Source organism: Quercus robur, chromosome 4, assembly GCF_932294415.1.
Source record: "Quercus robur chromosome 4, dhQueRobu3.1, whole genome shotgun sequence".
Classification (NCBI taxonomy): domain Eukaryota; kingdom Viridiplantae; phylum Streptophyta; class Magnoliopsida; order Fagales; family Fagaceae; genus Quercus; species Quercus robur.
In genome coordinates, this window is record NC_065537.1 from 84690255 (window position 1) to 84706100 (window position 15846).

Consider the following 15846-nt stretch of genomic DNA (forward strand, 5'->3'; position numbering starts at 1 on the left):
GGCTCAAGTTGGGTTTCTTTGGCTGCCTGAGTTATGGGCATGTAGGAGCGCGGGGGAAGAATAAGGTCTCGGAGCTGTAGCCAACCTTTCCTCCGACATACCTCCTCGGCTTTCTCCAGCTTCCTTGTATTTTTCTTTTTCTTGCTTATGTAGTAGGCTTCGACGTAGGCTGATTCCAGCTTTTCATTGTACGCTGTACTATCTCTTCTTCATAATGAGAATGGAAATTTCTTTACTTGTTCTGAGCACTGTTTCTTGAATGGGTGTGCCCTATGTGTGCGTTTCTTCAAGAGTATTTAGAGCCGAATGGCTTGAAGCATAATTCAACTAACTCCAATTTATCAACACTACCAGGCATTACATCGATAATTCATAATAAATCAAACTTAAGAAAACTAACCGAGATATCAGTTGGATATTCTGTGATAAGCGCGTGAATATCGTCCAAGGCTGATGATTTCTAAGCAATCCATCTGAGCAATCGACTGGGATATAGGGGATTCCAGTGATGCTTTTTTGTACTTGGTTTCCCCATAGGCTTGGGTCCGAGGACCATGCAAGGCCTTGGTTCTGTCCATTACTTTTAAGATGTCTTCTCTGTACTTGGTTTCCCCATAGGCTTGGGTCCGAGGACCATGCAAGGCCTTGGTTCTGTCCATTACTTTTAAGATGTCTTCTTTGTACTTGGTTTCCCCATAGGCTTGGGTCCGAGGACCATGCAAGGCCTTGGTTCTGTCCATTACTTTTAAGATGTCTTCTTTGTACTTGGTTTCCCCATAGGCTTGGGTCCGAGGACCATGCAAGGCCTTGGTTCTGTCCATTACTTTTAAGATGTCTTCTTTGTACTTGGTTTCCCCATAGGCTTGGGTCCGAGGACCATGCAAGGCCTTGGTTCTGTCCATTACTTTTAAGATGTCTTCTTTGTACTTGGTTTCCCTATAGGCTTGGGTCCGAGGACCATGCAAGGCCTTGGTTCTGTCCATTACTTTTAAGATGTCTTCTTTGTACTTGGTTTCCCCATAGGCTTGGGTCCGAGGACCATGCAAGGCCTTGGTTCTGTCCATTACTTTTAAGATTTCTTCTCTGTACTTGGTTTCCCCATAGGCTTGGGTCCGAGGACCATGCAAGGCCTTGGTTCTGTCCATTACTTTTAAGATGTCTTCTTTGTACTTTTTTCTCTATACTGATTTATTTTTCGAAGGTCAGCCCCTAGGCCAGGGAGGGAGGAGTTGGCTCGAGGCCGCAAGCCCCTAGAGCTGTCCGCTCCGTTGGCCGTGCAAGGCGTAGCCCCTAGACGAAGCCTACGGCGGAGCAACAACTGCACGTCGCCGGAGATGAGAAAAAAAACTCGTGAATCTCTGTTTGCGAGAGGGCTGACTCATGTGCCACTCGTGCCAACGCGCAAGCCTTTCCCACAGACGGCGCCAATTGTAGGAACACAAAATCTTTAACGGCCCGACAACGACGTTGGGCTCGCACGCGGTAGGTCCCTCACAATCATATTTGTAGAGAGTGGGCTTGAAAGGCCAGCGTTGGGTCACAGGGCGACATTTCGGGCCGGACCAGAGGTGAACCGATATGAGATAGAGCTTTGGGCTGGATATTCAGGCCCATCAATCTTGTATCTAGGAGGATTCGGCTCCTCGGATCATGTCCGAGGAGCGATGGTGCTGTCCCCAGTTACCCGTCGGAGGGTTTTTACATGGTGTCCGGCGTGTATTATCCAGACACTCTCTTTCATCAAGTTTTTCTCCAGAAGCTCCATGGGAGTCCTCTTTTTTGGTCACATAACATTCTCTTTTATACTCGCCTACGTTCGTCGTCCTTCGTCCACGTGTAGGGTCGATCTTTCCAGGGTAGATATCTGTCCCATCAGTCTAATCCCTGAATTGTGGGAGATGGTCCATAAAGCCTAAAAATCCGGCTCTGTTTGGGGCGGTGTCATGTTAATGAAGGGTATTAAGGACTATTTCCGTGAGATATTTTCTGATCTCTCAAGTTCGCCTGTATCCCATCCTCGTCCATGGGGTTCTGGGCTTTCCGAGGACGGAGCGGTCCTCGGACGTATCTTTGAGCCACATCGGGCTCACTATTTTTGGGCTTGGGCCCTGGCCCCCTTTAGTTTGGGGGCCTGTGGACTCCCTATAAGCGAGCGAGCCGGGCCCATAGACTATTGGGCCCCACAATTATTATTTTACAAATTTTATTGCAATAGATTGCAAATAATTGACAAAAATAATTTGGATCAAGTTATTGCAACGTTATCTTCATTGTAATAGATAATTATTTCATATTTTTCATTACAATATATTATAATATAATTGGTATTAGATTATTGTAATAATATATTCGTTGCAAATTTATGTTTGTCATTGCAATGGATAGTAAAATAATTGATATTTAGTTATTACAATGATATATTTGTTACAATAAGCTGTCACTTTGAAATTTCTATTGTCATATATTGCAAATAATTGGTATCGAGTTATTACAATTATTTTTTTTTCAATTTAAGTTATTGCAAAAAAATTTCTTAGCAATTTACTATTAAAGCTTCAATTAAACTGAAAATTATAAGTTATTACAACTAATTATTATTAGTGTAATAATTTATTACTTTTAAGTTATTATTGCAACGACTTTTAGAGTTGGTTTCAAAATAATGGCAATCTGTTGCTCGTTTAACCCATGAGGCAAATAATATTTTATCGATCTTAAAGAATACATGAATGGCAATTACACCCAAATACAATCATTAGATTTAAAGAAACATTTGGCAGTAAGGATGTTTTTGTGTGAGATCCTCCTTACAGCACATAAAACACTCTCAAAATTTGAACTCGGTTTTTCAAGATGAATTATTTTGAATGCCACCTTAGTGTTCAAATACTTGGCCTTGTAAACAGTGGAACTAGCACTGCTAGAAATTCTACTAATCAATTCGTCGGAACAAGAAGTTGATGGGTATCGGACCTCTCGATCAGCCATGGTAGAGAAGAAGAAAATATAGCAATTCTTGAACAAGAATCTTTTGCAATAGATAGTAAAATATCGCCATCTCTTAATTTATGCAAAAGATAACATCTCTTAATGATGCATTTAATTTGACACATTACAATAAAAAATGTTTATTACAACAAAAATAATCGTTGCAATAACATTAGAATTATTGCAATAGTTTATGCAAAGTGTTATAATAAAATTTGAGGTAATAAGTTTGTGCCAAAAATATTTTGTTGCAATAAACTTTAAATATTTTAATGGCAATTTTGATGTAATAATATATTTGCTTTTGCAATAAACAATTTACTACATTGAATATCATGTAGCAATAGACTGTTATTTTACAAATTTTATTGCAATAGATTGCAAAATTTTTGACAAAAATAATTTGGGTTAAGTTATTGCAACATTATCTTCATTGTAATAGATAATTGTTTCATATTTTTCATTACAATATATTATAATATAATTGATATTAGATTATTGTAATAATATATTCGTTGCAAATTTATGTTTGTCATTACAATAGATAGTTAAATAATTGATATTTAGTTATTGCAATGATATATTTGTTGCAATAAGCTATCACTTTGAAATTTCTATTGTCATAGATTGCAAATAATTGGTATCAAGTTATTACAATGATTTTTTTCAATTTAAGTTATTGCAAAAAAATTTCTTAGCAATTTAGTATTAAAGCTTCAATTAAACTGAAAATTATAAGTTATTACAACTAATTATTATTAGTGTAATAATTTATCACTTTTAAGTTATTATTGCGACAAAAAGAATCACTACAATAACATCAGAATCATTGCAATAAATCAAAGTTAATAATGCATAACTTAAGAGTCTCTTCTCCTTCATGTCACTAGGAGGCTAATCTAGTGGCTAATCTAGTGAGTGCCTGTGGGTAGAATTTAGAAAATAGTTAGGTGTATGTTGTTTAAGTTACCGTGATAGGAAAAAAAAAAGTAAAAGGAGCAAAATTCAATTGGGCCCACATTTATTTTCCGACCAATTTAAAGTGAAAATGGATGAAAATCTTGTGATTAGTTTAGATGGAAGGAAGAATAAAATAGTATAATAGAATTGACCGAAAAATTAGCCATAAATCCCCACTCAGATTATGTTATTTAACTTTTCATGGTTATTGAATTTATATTTTTGCCCACAAATTTCTATCCCTCACTCTACTTGATCAGGACATAAAAGTAAAACAACTTTCCCCCATTTCCCTTCCTTTTTGAACCAAATGGAGGAATTCTTCCCCCCCCCCCCCCTTTTTTTTTTCTTTTCCTTCTTATTTCCAAAGATAAATGTTTTATTTTCCCTTTCTTTCTCATTTCCTATCCATGCAACCAAATGGGACAAACAAAAAAGTGAATTTTGGTTTGGTCCACTTGAAAGTGTTTACCCCATTTCCATTATCTTCTTTCTCATTTCCTATCCATGCAACCAAATGGGACAAACAAAAAAGTGAATTTTGGTTTGGTCCACCTGAAAGTGTTTCCCCATTTCCATTATCTTCTTTCCAACACGTAAAGCAAAGAAAAGATTATTATTAGTGAAAATTTTTTTAATTTGAAAAAATCACCTGAGAAGGAACCTTAAAAAATGATTCAAAAAAGTTCAAAATTTTAATTAGAAAAAAAAAAATCATAAAGAAGTAAACATTGACATCTCAACCTTAAAGATTTTAAACTAAAACCGTGCAATTTTGCACCAGCCAAATTCAATGAACAACTTCAACATTCTATGGTGGAGTGAAGCAGAAGACATCTCAACCACATATGAAAAGAAAACTGCCTCAACTTAAAAAACAAAATTTCTATATCAAAACCAAAATGCTGCGATATTTCATAAATGTTTGAAAATTTTCATCACTCAATATTGACTATCTTGGTTGAAGTTGAAGAACAATTGGTATTGCATTTTGATTTCACACTGTATATTTGAGCTTTGATCTATATGCACTGTAATGACGAATTCCCACAATCCTTATTAACTTGGTATACACACCTGCTGTAGGACAAGATTTAAATTCACATGCTTTCCAAATTCAAGATCACATAGTAAACAGGGTATCACAATATAACAGCTCATGCTAGCAATGTTTTATAAAACGTTTACATACCACCCAATTGCACAGCAAGGTTAAGCAAGCACTATGGACTACAAATCTATAAAGAATTGAGCATCTCTCTCGCTCTCTATCAAAGAAAGTTTAACCATTACTAGAGTACAATCTAGAGAAGAGCAAAAATTTATAACCCATTTTCCACAACAAAAGGTATCAAACTGACCAAAATATCATTCGTGCTCCACAACCACAAACTAAATATTGCGATTTTATAATACAGTTCAAAGCAGAATAAAAATACAATTTCAATTTTGACCTCTCAAATCAAAGTCTGCTCCCTAAAATGATGCCCCTGCACAGGCAAAGAATCAAGACAGGCGTCTAAGGCAATCCATCAAGACATCTGTGTGTTCAGGCTTACCAACAGATACACGAACATAACCCCTCAATTCTTTGTTGTTGTAGTGGCGGATCATTACTCCCATTTTTGCAAGGTCCTCCTGTACCAAAATAAGGTTATCAACATAATTCCCTTTTTTTTTTTTTTAGTGACAGTGTATCAGTTCCAAAGCAAAATGAGCAGTAAGTAACCTGTAGAAAAGCTTTAAAGGAAAGAACAAGAACAAATAAAGAAGACTGAATAGCTGGTTCAATGCTTTATGAATTCCGTTTTGGAAGCCATTTCAGTTTAGTCACTGGAACAGAATATTTTGGTACCGAAACATACCGGTATACTGTTTTCAGGAGTACGGGTAATGTGTATAAATATATATATACACCAAAAAAATTTTGGTCAAAACTTATTTAATTTATTAGCCATGTTTAAAACTTTAAATCAATGTTCCTAGTCCAAGTCCCAACCATCTTAACTCAAACCCAATAACATCTTGGGAAATGTTAACTAATGCCCTAAGGGCATTGGTTTAGGAACTATTTCTAGAAACATTTTATTGGGAGAATAATAAAACAATGAGAATGATAAAACAATAAGGGCCCGTTTGGTACATGTGTTTAAACATGTTTTCAGTTTTTAAACAACACTACATGTATTTCCACACACTTTTTCACCCACACATATTTCCAAAAAATACAAACAACGTTACTAGAACAACATTACCAAAATGGCAAATGTTGTTGGCAGCTTTTTAGGAACAAGTCCATAATCAACATTTCAGTCCATTTTCCTACCCAGCTCCTATGAAGTCAACTCATAATTCTGATTAGAGCACTTCATCCTAAATTAATTTGCAACCTAAATAGCAACATCAGGCACTTAAAGTGACTTCATCCTAAATTAATTGCAACCTAGAGAGAGAGAGAGAGAGAGCATTATCTTGACAACTAAACCAAACAATCGTATGCAAAACTATTGAGAAGAAAGACTATAAACACAAACACATAGTCATCTAGCAGTGTAAATTCATTTTGTAAGTGAGAAAACTGCATACCTTCAGCACCTTAGCATCCATTCCAGATGCAACCTCACAAAGAATGAAGTTAGAATAGCTTGGATATGGATTGAGAAATGGCAATTCCTTAAGAAGATTATATAGCCTATCCCTTTCTTGTACCAACGTATCTTTCACTTTCTGTTAAGAGATTGTTGATTCATATCAGATATGGCATTGAATGGAAGTAATACTGATTTTATCAAGCCTAAACATAAATTATTAGTATAAATATGGACAATCCCAATAGGACAAGAATTAACCTCAAGATATGTGGGATTCTGCAAAGCTGCACAAGCAGAAATTTCAGCAGCAACTGAAACATTATAAGGTTGCTTTGCTCTCCAAAGATACTCAATGATACTCAAAGGAAATGCTCCATATCCCACACGAAGTCCAGCTAAACCTGCACCGGTTGGTCATTTGCAATTTAAGATTCTGAACATTTCACATCAAGAAGAGAAGGTAAAACATTTTCAAAGTAAATATAAAAAATTAAATTAGAAATAAAATAAATATGAAGAACCACAATGGTATAATAAACATTTGTAAAATGTAAGCTCCCATATTGAACCCAAACCAGTAAATACAGGGAGTTAAATTGATTATCAACTAAAAAGCATAGGAATTAATATTTCAAGGACAAAACCTACTTCATAATTATGGTACATTACAAGGTGCCTATTAGTCAATAGTTAAATGAGTTTAGGACAACTAGACATCTAGGGCCATAGTAGCAAGGTAAAAGATTTGAAACAGACATTCTTGCAACTCACAATATTGAAAAGGGAATTTTTTTTTTTTTTTTTAAACACCCTTTCCTTTTCCATTATATAAAGAGACCAAATTCTAGATACCAGAAGTGACAGTGGCAGCACATTGGGACCCGGAAAGTTTAATCGCGAATGCATGGAGGGCTCACGAGCGATGTTTAAAGCCATAGGTGGCTCGGAACTAATTGATCAGGCAGTAGTACTAGACTGGGTAAAATGGAGGCTGTAATCTATGGATTGTGGTTGATATCAGCAGCACAATCATAAGGCCGATGGATTTGCCAGTTGACATGGAGCTTGCAACAGACTGTGGGAAGTGCTAGGGGACCCAACAGCAAAGACAGGATACTTGCATTTGATTGTGTTTTGATTGGGCTTGTTACATTTGCAAGGATATAGGCAATGCTTGGGAAGCAGGGGTTTGTATTGAGGCTCTTGATGGTTGTCACAAGTGGCTTGGTCTTTGTTGTGATGGGAGGGTTTCATTTTTAGGAGGGATTTTGGCAGAAGGTAACATCAGCGATGGTGGTTGGTAGGATTTTCGTATGAGATGAATCAAAGTTGATGCATAAGTTTTAGGGAATTTGAGCTCTTTGGGGGTGGGTCAATCAACTGATTTTGAGCTTGGCTATAGGTGGTGATGGAGGGGTGATCTTGGATCACGTGTTCACGATGGTTGGATGGTGGGTGTCTCGGATTATGTGATTATTGGATTCTTGTTAAGGACTAGCTTTTTTGGGGAGGGTGGCAGTTGTGACAGCTTCCATGGTTTTGTTAGAAAACTAGATCAAGGTTTATTCTAATACCAAAACAGGACAATGAAGTTGGGAACATGTGTTCGGGAAATAAAAAGGGTAGGGAGATTGGGGAAAACTAACATAACAGAAAAAGAAAGTAAAAACTTAGGAATCAGCAAATAGGATTTGCTTAGAATAAACACTCAGTGATGAAAACAGAAAAATAAAACTAAAATAGCAATCCAATCTCTTTTATAGCATCAATCTATGTGAATCAACATCAATCACAATCAACCAAGTCCAACAAAATTAAATATCTTTAATAGGTCAATTTTGGTGTCTGCACCATGTAGTCATTACAGCTAGTTTTGGTGGCTTTGGGCATTTACAAAACAAATATATATATATATATATATATATATTCTTTGACTAAACAAAACCAGTACGTAGGCAAATTGGGGGCAAGCTTCCTACTAACCACCTCTCCCAAACCCCAAAGAAGCAGAAGTCTTGTGCACTATGTATGACCCTTTTTAGTTAAATAGGCAAATGGTACAACAGTATTCACGATCATAGTCTAAAACTGTATGTTTTTAAGTATGCAAATGTACTCTTCCATGGTGATTAGCTCACCATTTCAAGCTTCTGTTAGAATAACAGGTACGTTCTCTAAGAAATAAAATATCCTTCATTCTAGGTTTTGCTTTGGGTTCTTAGATTCCAAGCACAACTTATTAATAACAAAGAGGGTAAATTGCAAATTACACCCCTAAAGTTTGGAGGTGTTTGGATTTTACAACCTGAAGTTTCAAAATTTGGATTTTATCCCGTGAAGTTTGGGAGTGTTTGGATTTTACTCATTAACGTTTTAGAATTTGGATTTTACCCCCTAAAATTTGGGTGTGTTTAAATTTTATACCCCAAATTCAAATTTCGAGGTATAAAATCCAAACACCCCAAAACTTTAGGGGGTAAAATCCAAACCGTAAAATTTAGGAAATAAAATCCAAATTTTGAAACATCAGAGTCTAAAATCCAAACACCCCCAAACTTCAAAAGGTAAAATCCAAATTCTGAAACTTTAGGATGTAAAATCCAAACACTTCTAAACTTTAGAATGTAATTTGCAATTTACCCTAACAAAGAAAAGGTAAAAAGCCCTCGCTGCAGGAACACAAGTTTCGATCTTAATGCTAAGAAACAGCAAAACAAGATCTCTAGCATGTCAATGAATTTGATACAATTTTAGGGACTTCCTAATTTTATTTTATTTCTATTGGGGAACTTTGAGTTTCTCCTCTCATTCTCCCCCAACCTACTGTTGTAATCTTTCTATTCCGCCACCAACCCTCCTTTTTGTGTGTATGGGGTCTAGAACTCTTATTTTATTCTTTGAAACCTACAGCATATAACAGATAATTCAAATCAATTTAAGAAAGTCTAATAACTCACACCGCAGATGGTAATAAATCTTGTATTAGCAATTCAATAACAAGATTGATGCTACCACAACAGAATAATTTGGGGTGACAAGCAAGTTCCAAAATAATTGACTCTAAAGAAAAGGCATTAAAAATATATATATATATATACCAGCTCTTTTGCTAAATGTCCGAAGAACAATTAGATTCTCATGTTTCTTCACCCATTTCATCTTTGATTCTATCCCTGAAAACTCAATGTATGCTTCATCTAGCACCACTAATATGGGAAGCTTAAGGATTCTCAAGAGATCTTCATCATCAATTACACTGCATATAGTAAGTAGCATGGAAACATAATATGTCACGACAAAATTACGTGACTAGAAATTATGCATAAAGTTCAAACATTTTATTTTTAAATATAGTCTACAGACTCATTACAACAGAACAGCATAACCACACTAAACTAAAGAGAGTTCAAAGCCTGAAAGTCAGATCACACAAGCAGAGGACACCTCCATTAACATTCTTTCTCCTCATCCAGGCCCTTATGTATTCTACAATCAGATCTCCTTAGCATTTCATTCTACAGGTAATTAATAGAACACACCTTAAATTCTAGTCTAGCACCAACACAATTTGAGCATATTCAGTTAATAACCCTTGAGAGATATAAAAAATCCTTTATTCTGTCTAAAAATGGACATATCTGCATCATGCACCAATATTAACACACATGTTAAAGGAATAGATTGAATCTCCCAAACCATACTATGAACATCTCTTAAATGGATCAAAGCCTAAATTCAGACTAACTAGTTTTGTAAGTATACCATAGAAGAAAGCTTTGTGCAGATACTTCGACTTTTAATAAATGTGCCCTTCCAGAGTTTATCCTTCTCTCAAATGTGCTAGAATGTTTGTTACTGGGCAGTAAGTTAAGGACATGCTGGAGACCTCAAGTCAATCAAGTAAACTAATCATGTCAAATATACAAGAAGAAAAGAAACAATTGAGAATTACCTCCCATCTGGATTGTTAGGAGATGTTAAAAATATGCATTTGGGTTTTTCTCGTTCAATAACATCTGTTATTTGTTCAACATTCAAGCTAAAGTCTGCCTTTCTGGGAACTGCAGAAAAACATGAAATTGCAGAAGGTTATGCACGTTATGCACATATGATGCAACAGTCAAATTAAAAGAAAAGCAAGCAGAGAAATGAAGGATGTTTAGGGACCAAATATAAAGAATTTTTATCAATGAAACAAATAAAACATTAGAAAATCCAACATGGTGAAAGAGACTAAAAGAAAGTAGATATCTTATCTTTACCTTTTATAACAAGTGCCCCATTAACTGCAGCATCAAACTCATACATTGTAAAGGTCGGAGGGCAGTCCACAATCTTATCACCAGGTTCGAGCACACAACTGCAGCATATATTCATCAACAACAAAATCCACACAAGATTAGGAACTGTTGACTATTGAATTTAGGCAGATAATTAGATACTTAAGGGCATTATAATTTGGAAAATTATATAAATACAAAATTTCAATTTCTAACCGCATAATTAAATCAATGAGCTCATCTGCACCACATCCCGCAAGAATATAATCAGATTCAAGTCCTGAATCCTCTGCAAGGGCAGCACGCAAGCGACGGCTTTCAGGGTCTGGATAGACATATGGGAACTTCATTGAGCCCAAAGCCTCCAAAACCTACAAACAATCTGAATTTCTACTTAGGAAGAAAGGGGTATTGACACTCAGTATAGTGCCTGCAATAAAGACAGTGACAGACTCTTCTTTGTCTTCAAATCTTGTAAAAACTGAATAAATATTTCTTTAGGCTCTTCAACAAAACCAAAGTCACGAAACAAAAGTATAGGTCACATACAACTTGCCTCTGGTGGAGGACCATAAGGGTTTTCATTCGCATCTAATTTGATGATATCTTCAGGCTTCCTTCCAAGACGGGCTGATAAAACCTGTACCAAAAAACACCATCCATTAATCTGGATATCAGATTATGAATGAACATGGATTTCCACTCAAGTGACATTGTAACTGGGGGCCGTAACCATATAAAACTAAAAGTGAAAAACATCTCATTTTACTTAAAAAATCAACCCAATCATACTCTATGAAATTTTATTTCCTTGTTTTTAGCTTTTTGATAAGTATACAAACACCACTTGTCTATTAAATTGATTATGTAGCTGCCATTTTTCTTAAAGAAAATGTAGTGGACCTCTTGTGCTAAACCCTTTTCAATTAAGAAATCAACAATGATGATAATATTTCAAGCCGGTAGTGATTTTGAACAAATATATAGCCATATTGGGTCATAGTGCAAGGGCTTTTTTATTAAGGTGGACTGCCACATTCAAATTTCATTATTTGCTGAAACTAGGTGAGTGAGAATACCTGATGAGGTTGGAGTATCCAGTAAAGCCTCATGATGGTCAACCATCACTAATCATTGTGTTTAAGAAAAGCACCTTAGTTAGCATAGTCTTTATGTTGTGTGACACAAGGTAGATGACCCTTAAATTGGTTTCTTTTGGCTTTAGAGGTAGTCCCTAACATCACTTTTATAAGTTTGTTACTTGGCCCACTTTAGTTACACCACTAGCATAGTATAGGCAGAAGAAGATCGAAATCCTCAAACATCAATCCCCCTGCTTGCCAAGAGCCTTGTAGTTCAATGGCATTGTCTCGTCTCCTTGATGAGGAGAACCAGGGTTTTAATCCCCAACTTCTTGTAACAATTGATTTAAAATAAAAAATAAAAATAAAAAACTTGATTTTGTTTTGTTATTACTCTCCTAAATAAGATTGTGCATATAAAAATACATAACAAACCACTGCCACAGCCAAAAATCATCCACAATCTCAATAGACTTAATCTTTGTCATAAAAAAATCAACTAAATGAGCAAAAGCAGACCAAAAAAGCATTAAAGGGTTACTGAGAAAAATACCTCAAAAGGCAAAATGGGTTGATAAGGAGACAGTTTCCTCAAATGGGGTCGAATAAAGGAGTCACCAGTCAAGCTCTGTTGAACCTCATTGACATGTTCTATCGAAGAAGGAACAGTGGAAGCCATAGCAACGACCCTCCTGCCGTTATCTTGAACCAAGCAACTGGGTCTGTGCGATTGAGATTGAGGCACCACAAAATTTTGAAAACCAGTGTTGGGTTTGGTCAAGCACAGAGAGGAGGCGTTGTAGATATCAATGACACCCATGAATATCTGCATATTTGGAAAAACACACAAAACAAAGATGGAAAAAAAAATCAAAAAAATAAGAATGGGTTTTAGTATTGGCATACAGAGAAATGGTTTGTTTTGAGCAGAGAGGAAGTGAGTGTGAGACAGAGAGAGCAGAGCAATTTTTAGTCTCTACAGAGCTTATCAATTATCAAACCAAAAAACAATATGTAACAGAAACATCATACAACCCAACCCCATTGGAGAATGAACCCAAGTCAGTGAGAGTGAGTTACGGTGAGTCGGTGACAGAGAGGGAGGAATGTTGGCTTGGCTTGGCTTGGCTTGACTTGCAATGCACGCACAGCTTGTTCCTCTTCGTTTTGATGAGAAGTACTAGGCTGAGACTGTGTGTCTGTGAGAGACAGAGACAGAGACAGAGACCCAGAACAATATTGAAGTGTGCCGTGAATGACGTTTGTTTTGTGGCTGAGTCAATAGGCGGTTCTCGCTAGGTTAGGCCTATGGGCTTTATTGGGGTTTAGGACTATTGAGACCATAAGGCCCAACGGTTCTTTTTTTTTTTTTTTAATTACTTTTGAATCTCTATATATAATTTATATATTTTAAATTAAACCATATGTTTATAAAAAATTAAGTTATTATAAATTAAACTTTATAGTTTTTTTTTTATTAGTTTCAAATCGAATCCCCAACTTATAAATAATTTACTTTCTCAAAAAAAAAAACTTATAAATAATTTTAAAATAATGTTTTTGTTTTTATTTGTTTTTTATGTTAAGTGCAGTAAAAAAAATGGTTAGTTAACATATTTTCATGTTTAATGGAAAATTCTATAAATTTGTGATAAAGTGATATAGAAAAGAGAAAAAATGAGGAAATTTATGTGGTTTGGCCTTGTGGTCTACTTCAACACAATAAGAGCCTAAATGGAATCCAGTTACAATGGAATCCATATTCATAATGGATATTACATACACAATTCAAAGGTAATTTGATTTGAGTTGAATATTAAATACTTCAATATCATGATATTTTTTGGTAGAAATTAATCTATTTATTTATTAATTCAATAGTTACAATAAGAGAAACAAATTTGAACCCTAAAAGTCATGAACATATCAAGAGGTACTAACAACATGGCTTCATTTATTAAGAGTTTGATACATGTTCTTTTCTATTATTATTATTATTATTATTATTATTATTATTATTATTTTGTTGAAGAAGAGAGGTGTTAGAAAAATAATTAAATTCACATTTTTTTTCTAACAACTTAAAATGGGACAATTCATGAACCATTTACAAACTAAAGCTTGTGCCTCCTTTGATTCACACCTTCCCACTTCTATTCCTCCATGTTGACATCAACACCTCCTTCTTCCACAGCTTCTCCTCTTCTTGCTCCCTAGCTCTCTTCTTGGTGTTATTAGATGTAACACTAATATAGGTGATGCGAGCACCATAGTAACTAGTTCATATTTGATATAACATACACTTAACACTCCCTCTTTTAAGTCCTTTGGTTTTCCATGCTGCCACCACCACCTTCCCACTCTTTTCCCTCTATGTTTAACATCAGCGCCTCCTTCTTCCACAACTCCCTCAACCTCACTTCGCCTCATTACCTTTCACATACCACTCCTCTATAATGTTACACTCATCTTACCTCTCTCCTTCCTCCTTCCCCAATTCACTATATATCTCTGCCTCTTCCCATAATCACTTTTTTGTTTTTAGCAATTTTTTTTCCTGGATTTAATATGAAAAATTTAGTGTAACCAAACATTATACAATCATCTTTTAAAGTCTTGACCAAATAAGAAGAAATAAGTTATTTTCCTTAAAAAAAAAAAAAATTATTGAACACATTTCCTTTAAGAAAATATTTTACTTTTTATGCCAAAACAAATGGAAATTAACCAATAATTTATTACTAACTTCTAGCAGTAACAGTGAAACGATGATCTGAATCATCTGATAGCCTTAGCCTCTAGTTGTGCGTTTGGCAGGCACCCCAAGAAGGAGAGAGGAAAAAATTAATCATACAATTAATATGCCTTCTATACAAATGATTTGGTATGGTCAAACAAATGAAGAAAACATGCAACATGGAATATTGAGAGTTAATGAGGGAAGTAAGGAGTTCCAGATGATTTTGACTTCTTGGACATCTGTGAGATAGGTGCTTTATCTTGTTAATTAAAGTACTAAACCCCTTGAAAGGTGAAGCATCTAAAGGGAATAGTTAAGCTAAGAAAAGGAGTGGCCAAGAACAAGATATATAGTGGTGGTGATTGATAGAATTTGAGATGAAAGTATAGTAGTGCCCTCTATCATCTCATTCTCCACACATACACGCATATATAGAGAAAGTTTAGCTACAAAATTAGTTATAACATAAGACTACAACCCTAATAAAATAAATATTACTACATATTTTGAAAATCTAACACACATGTCAAATTTTGGATCAATTGGATATTAATTATTATATGATATATAAACTTATATTTTATGCATAATTTTAAACTACAAAAACTTACAATTTAAACAATTTATTGATGATATAGCTATTAATCTTTAATTTTCTAGAAATTTTGCAAGTATGGAGGTTATAAGAAAAATATATAATCTAATAGATTTGCCAAAATTCCCCTCAAATAAAAAGATATTGAGTAAGGTAATGCTACAACTAATTTTGTAGCTAAACTTCTTTCTTAAAAAAAAAAAAAAAAAAAAGCTAAACTTTGTCCATAAAATATTATTTATAAAAAATATCATCTTGCTACAGAATCATCTTATTTATAAAATAGTACTGTAGCACTTTAATGCTCTATTTATTTCAATAGAAAACCTTCTACAAAGATAATTTTTCATGTTTTCCATTATTTGGTAGTATAAAAAAAATAAGTTAAAGAAAAACTATTTTTGGTCAACAAAAAAAGTATAGCTTATTTTTAGAGATTGTTTTCATTAAATTATTTTTGAAAAACAACTGTATCTCATAACAATCTAAATAAGAGAAGTTAAAAGATTATTTTTCACCTCATTTAAGGTAATTATCAAATATAAAAAAATAAGATAATTTTATAAAAAATACTTTTTAGACAAAGACTAATTTCCTATAAAATATTTTT

General features: G+C 34.6%; 1 protein-coding gene across 2 annotated transcripts; it reads right to left on the reverse strand.

The window, feature by feature from the left end:
• Nucleotides 1-5160: 5160 nt before the first annotated feature.
• LOC126724104 (histidinol-phosphate aminotransferase, chloroplastic-like) lies at nt 5161-13171 on the reverse strand. 2 transcript variants are annotated; one of them, XM_050428321.1, is made up of 10 exons: nt 12982-13171; nt 12455-12727; nt 11376-11459; nt 11036-11190; nt 10802-10899; nt 10492-10600; nt 9638-9795; nt 6798-6940; nt 6535-6675; nt 5161-5586 (listed from the first exon to the last, which is right to left on the reverse strand). In XM_050428321.1, exons 2-10 carry the CDS (start codon nt 12719-12721, stop codon nt 5455-5457), a joined length of 1287 nt encoding a protein of 428 aa, XP_050284278.1. In that variant the 5' UTR covers nt 12722-12727; nt 12982-13171; the 3' UTR covers nt 5161-5454. The 2 variants fall into 2 exon arrangements, with proteins under 2 accessions (XP_050284278.1, XP_050284277.1); XM_050428320.1 differs by lacking the exon at nt 12982-13171 and adding an exon at nt 12808-12952.
• Between the last annotated feature and the right edge of the window lie 2675 nt (nt 13172-15846).

Excerpts from the sequence above, each read along its gene's own strand:
- LOC126724104 (XM_050428321.1), bottom strand. The coding sequence starts at position 12,721 with ATGGGTGTCATTGATATCTACAACGCCTCCTCTCTGTGCTTGACCAAA. Across the intron at positions 11,460-12,454 it reads AACCCATTTTGCCTTTTGAG|GTTTTATCAGCCCGTCTTGG; the intron begins GTATTTTTCTCA and ends TTTTTGGTACAG. Across the intron at positions 6,676-6,797 it reads AGAATCCCACATATCTTGAG|AAAGTGAAAGATACGTTGGT; the intron begins GTTAATTCTTGT and ends ATCTCTTAACAG.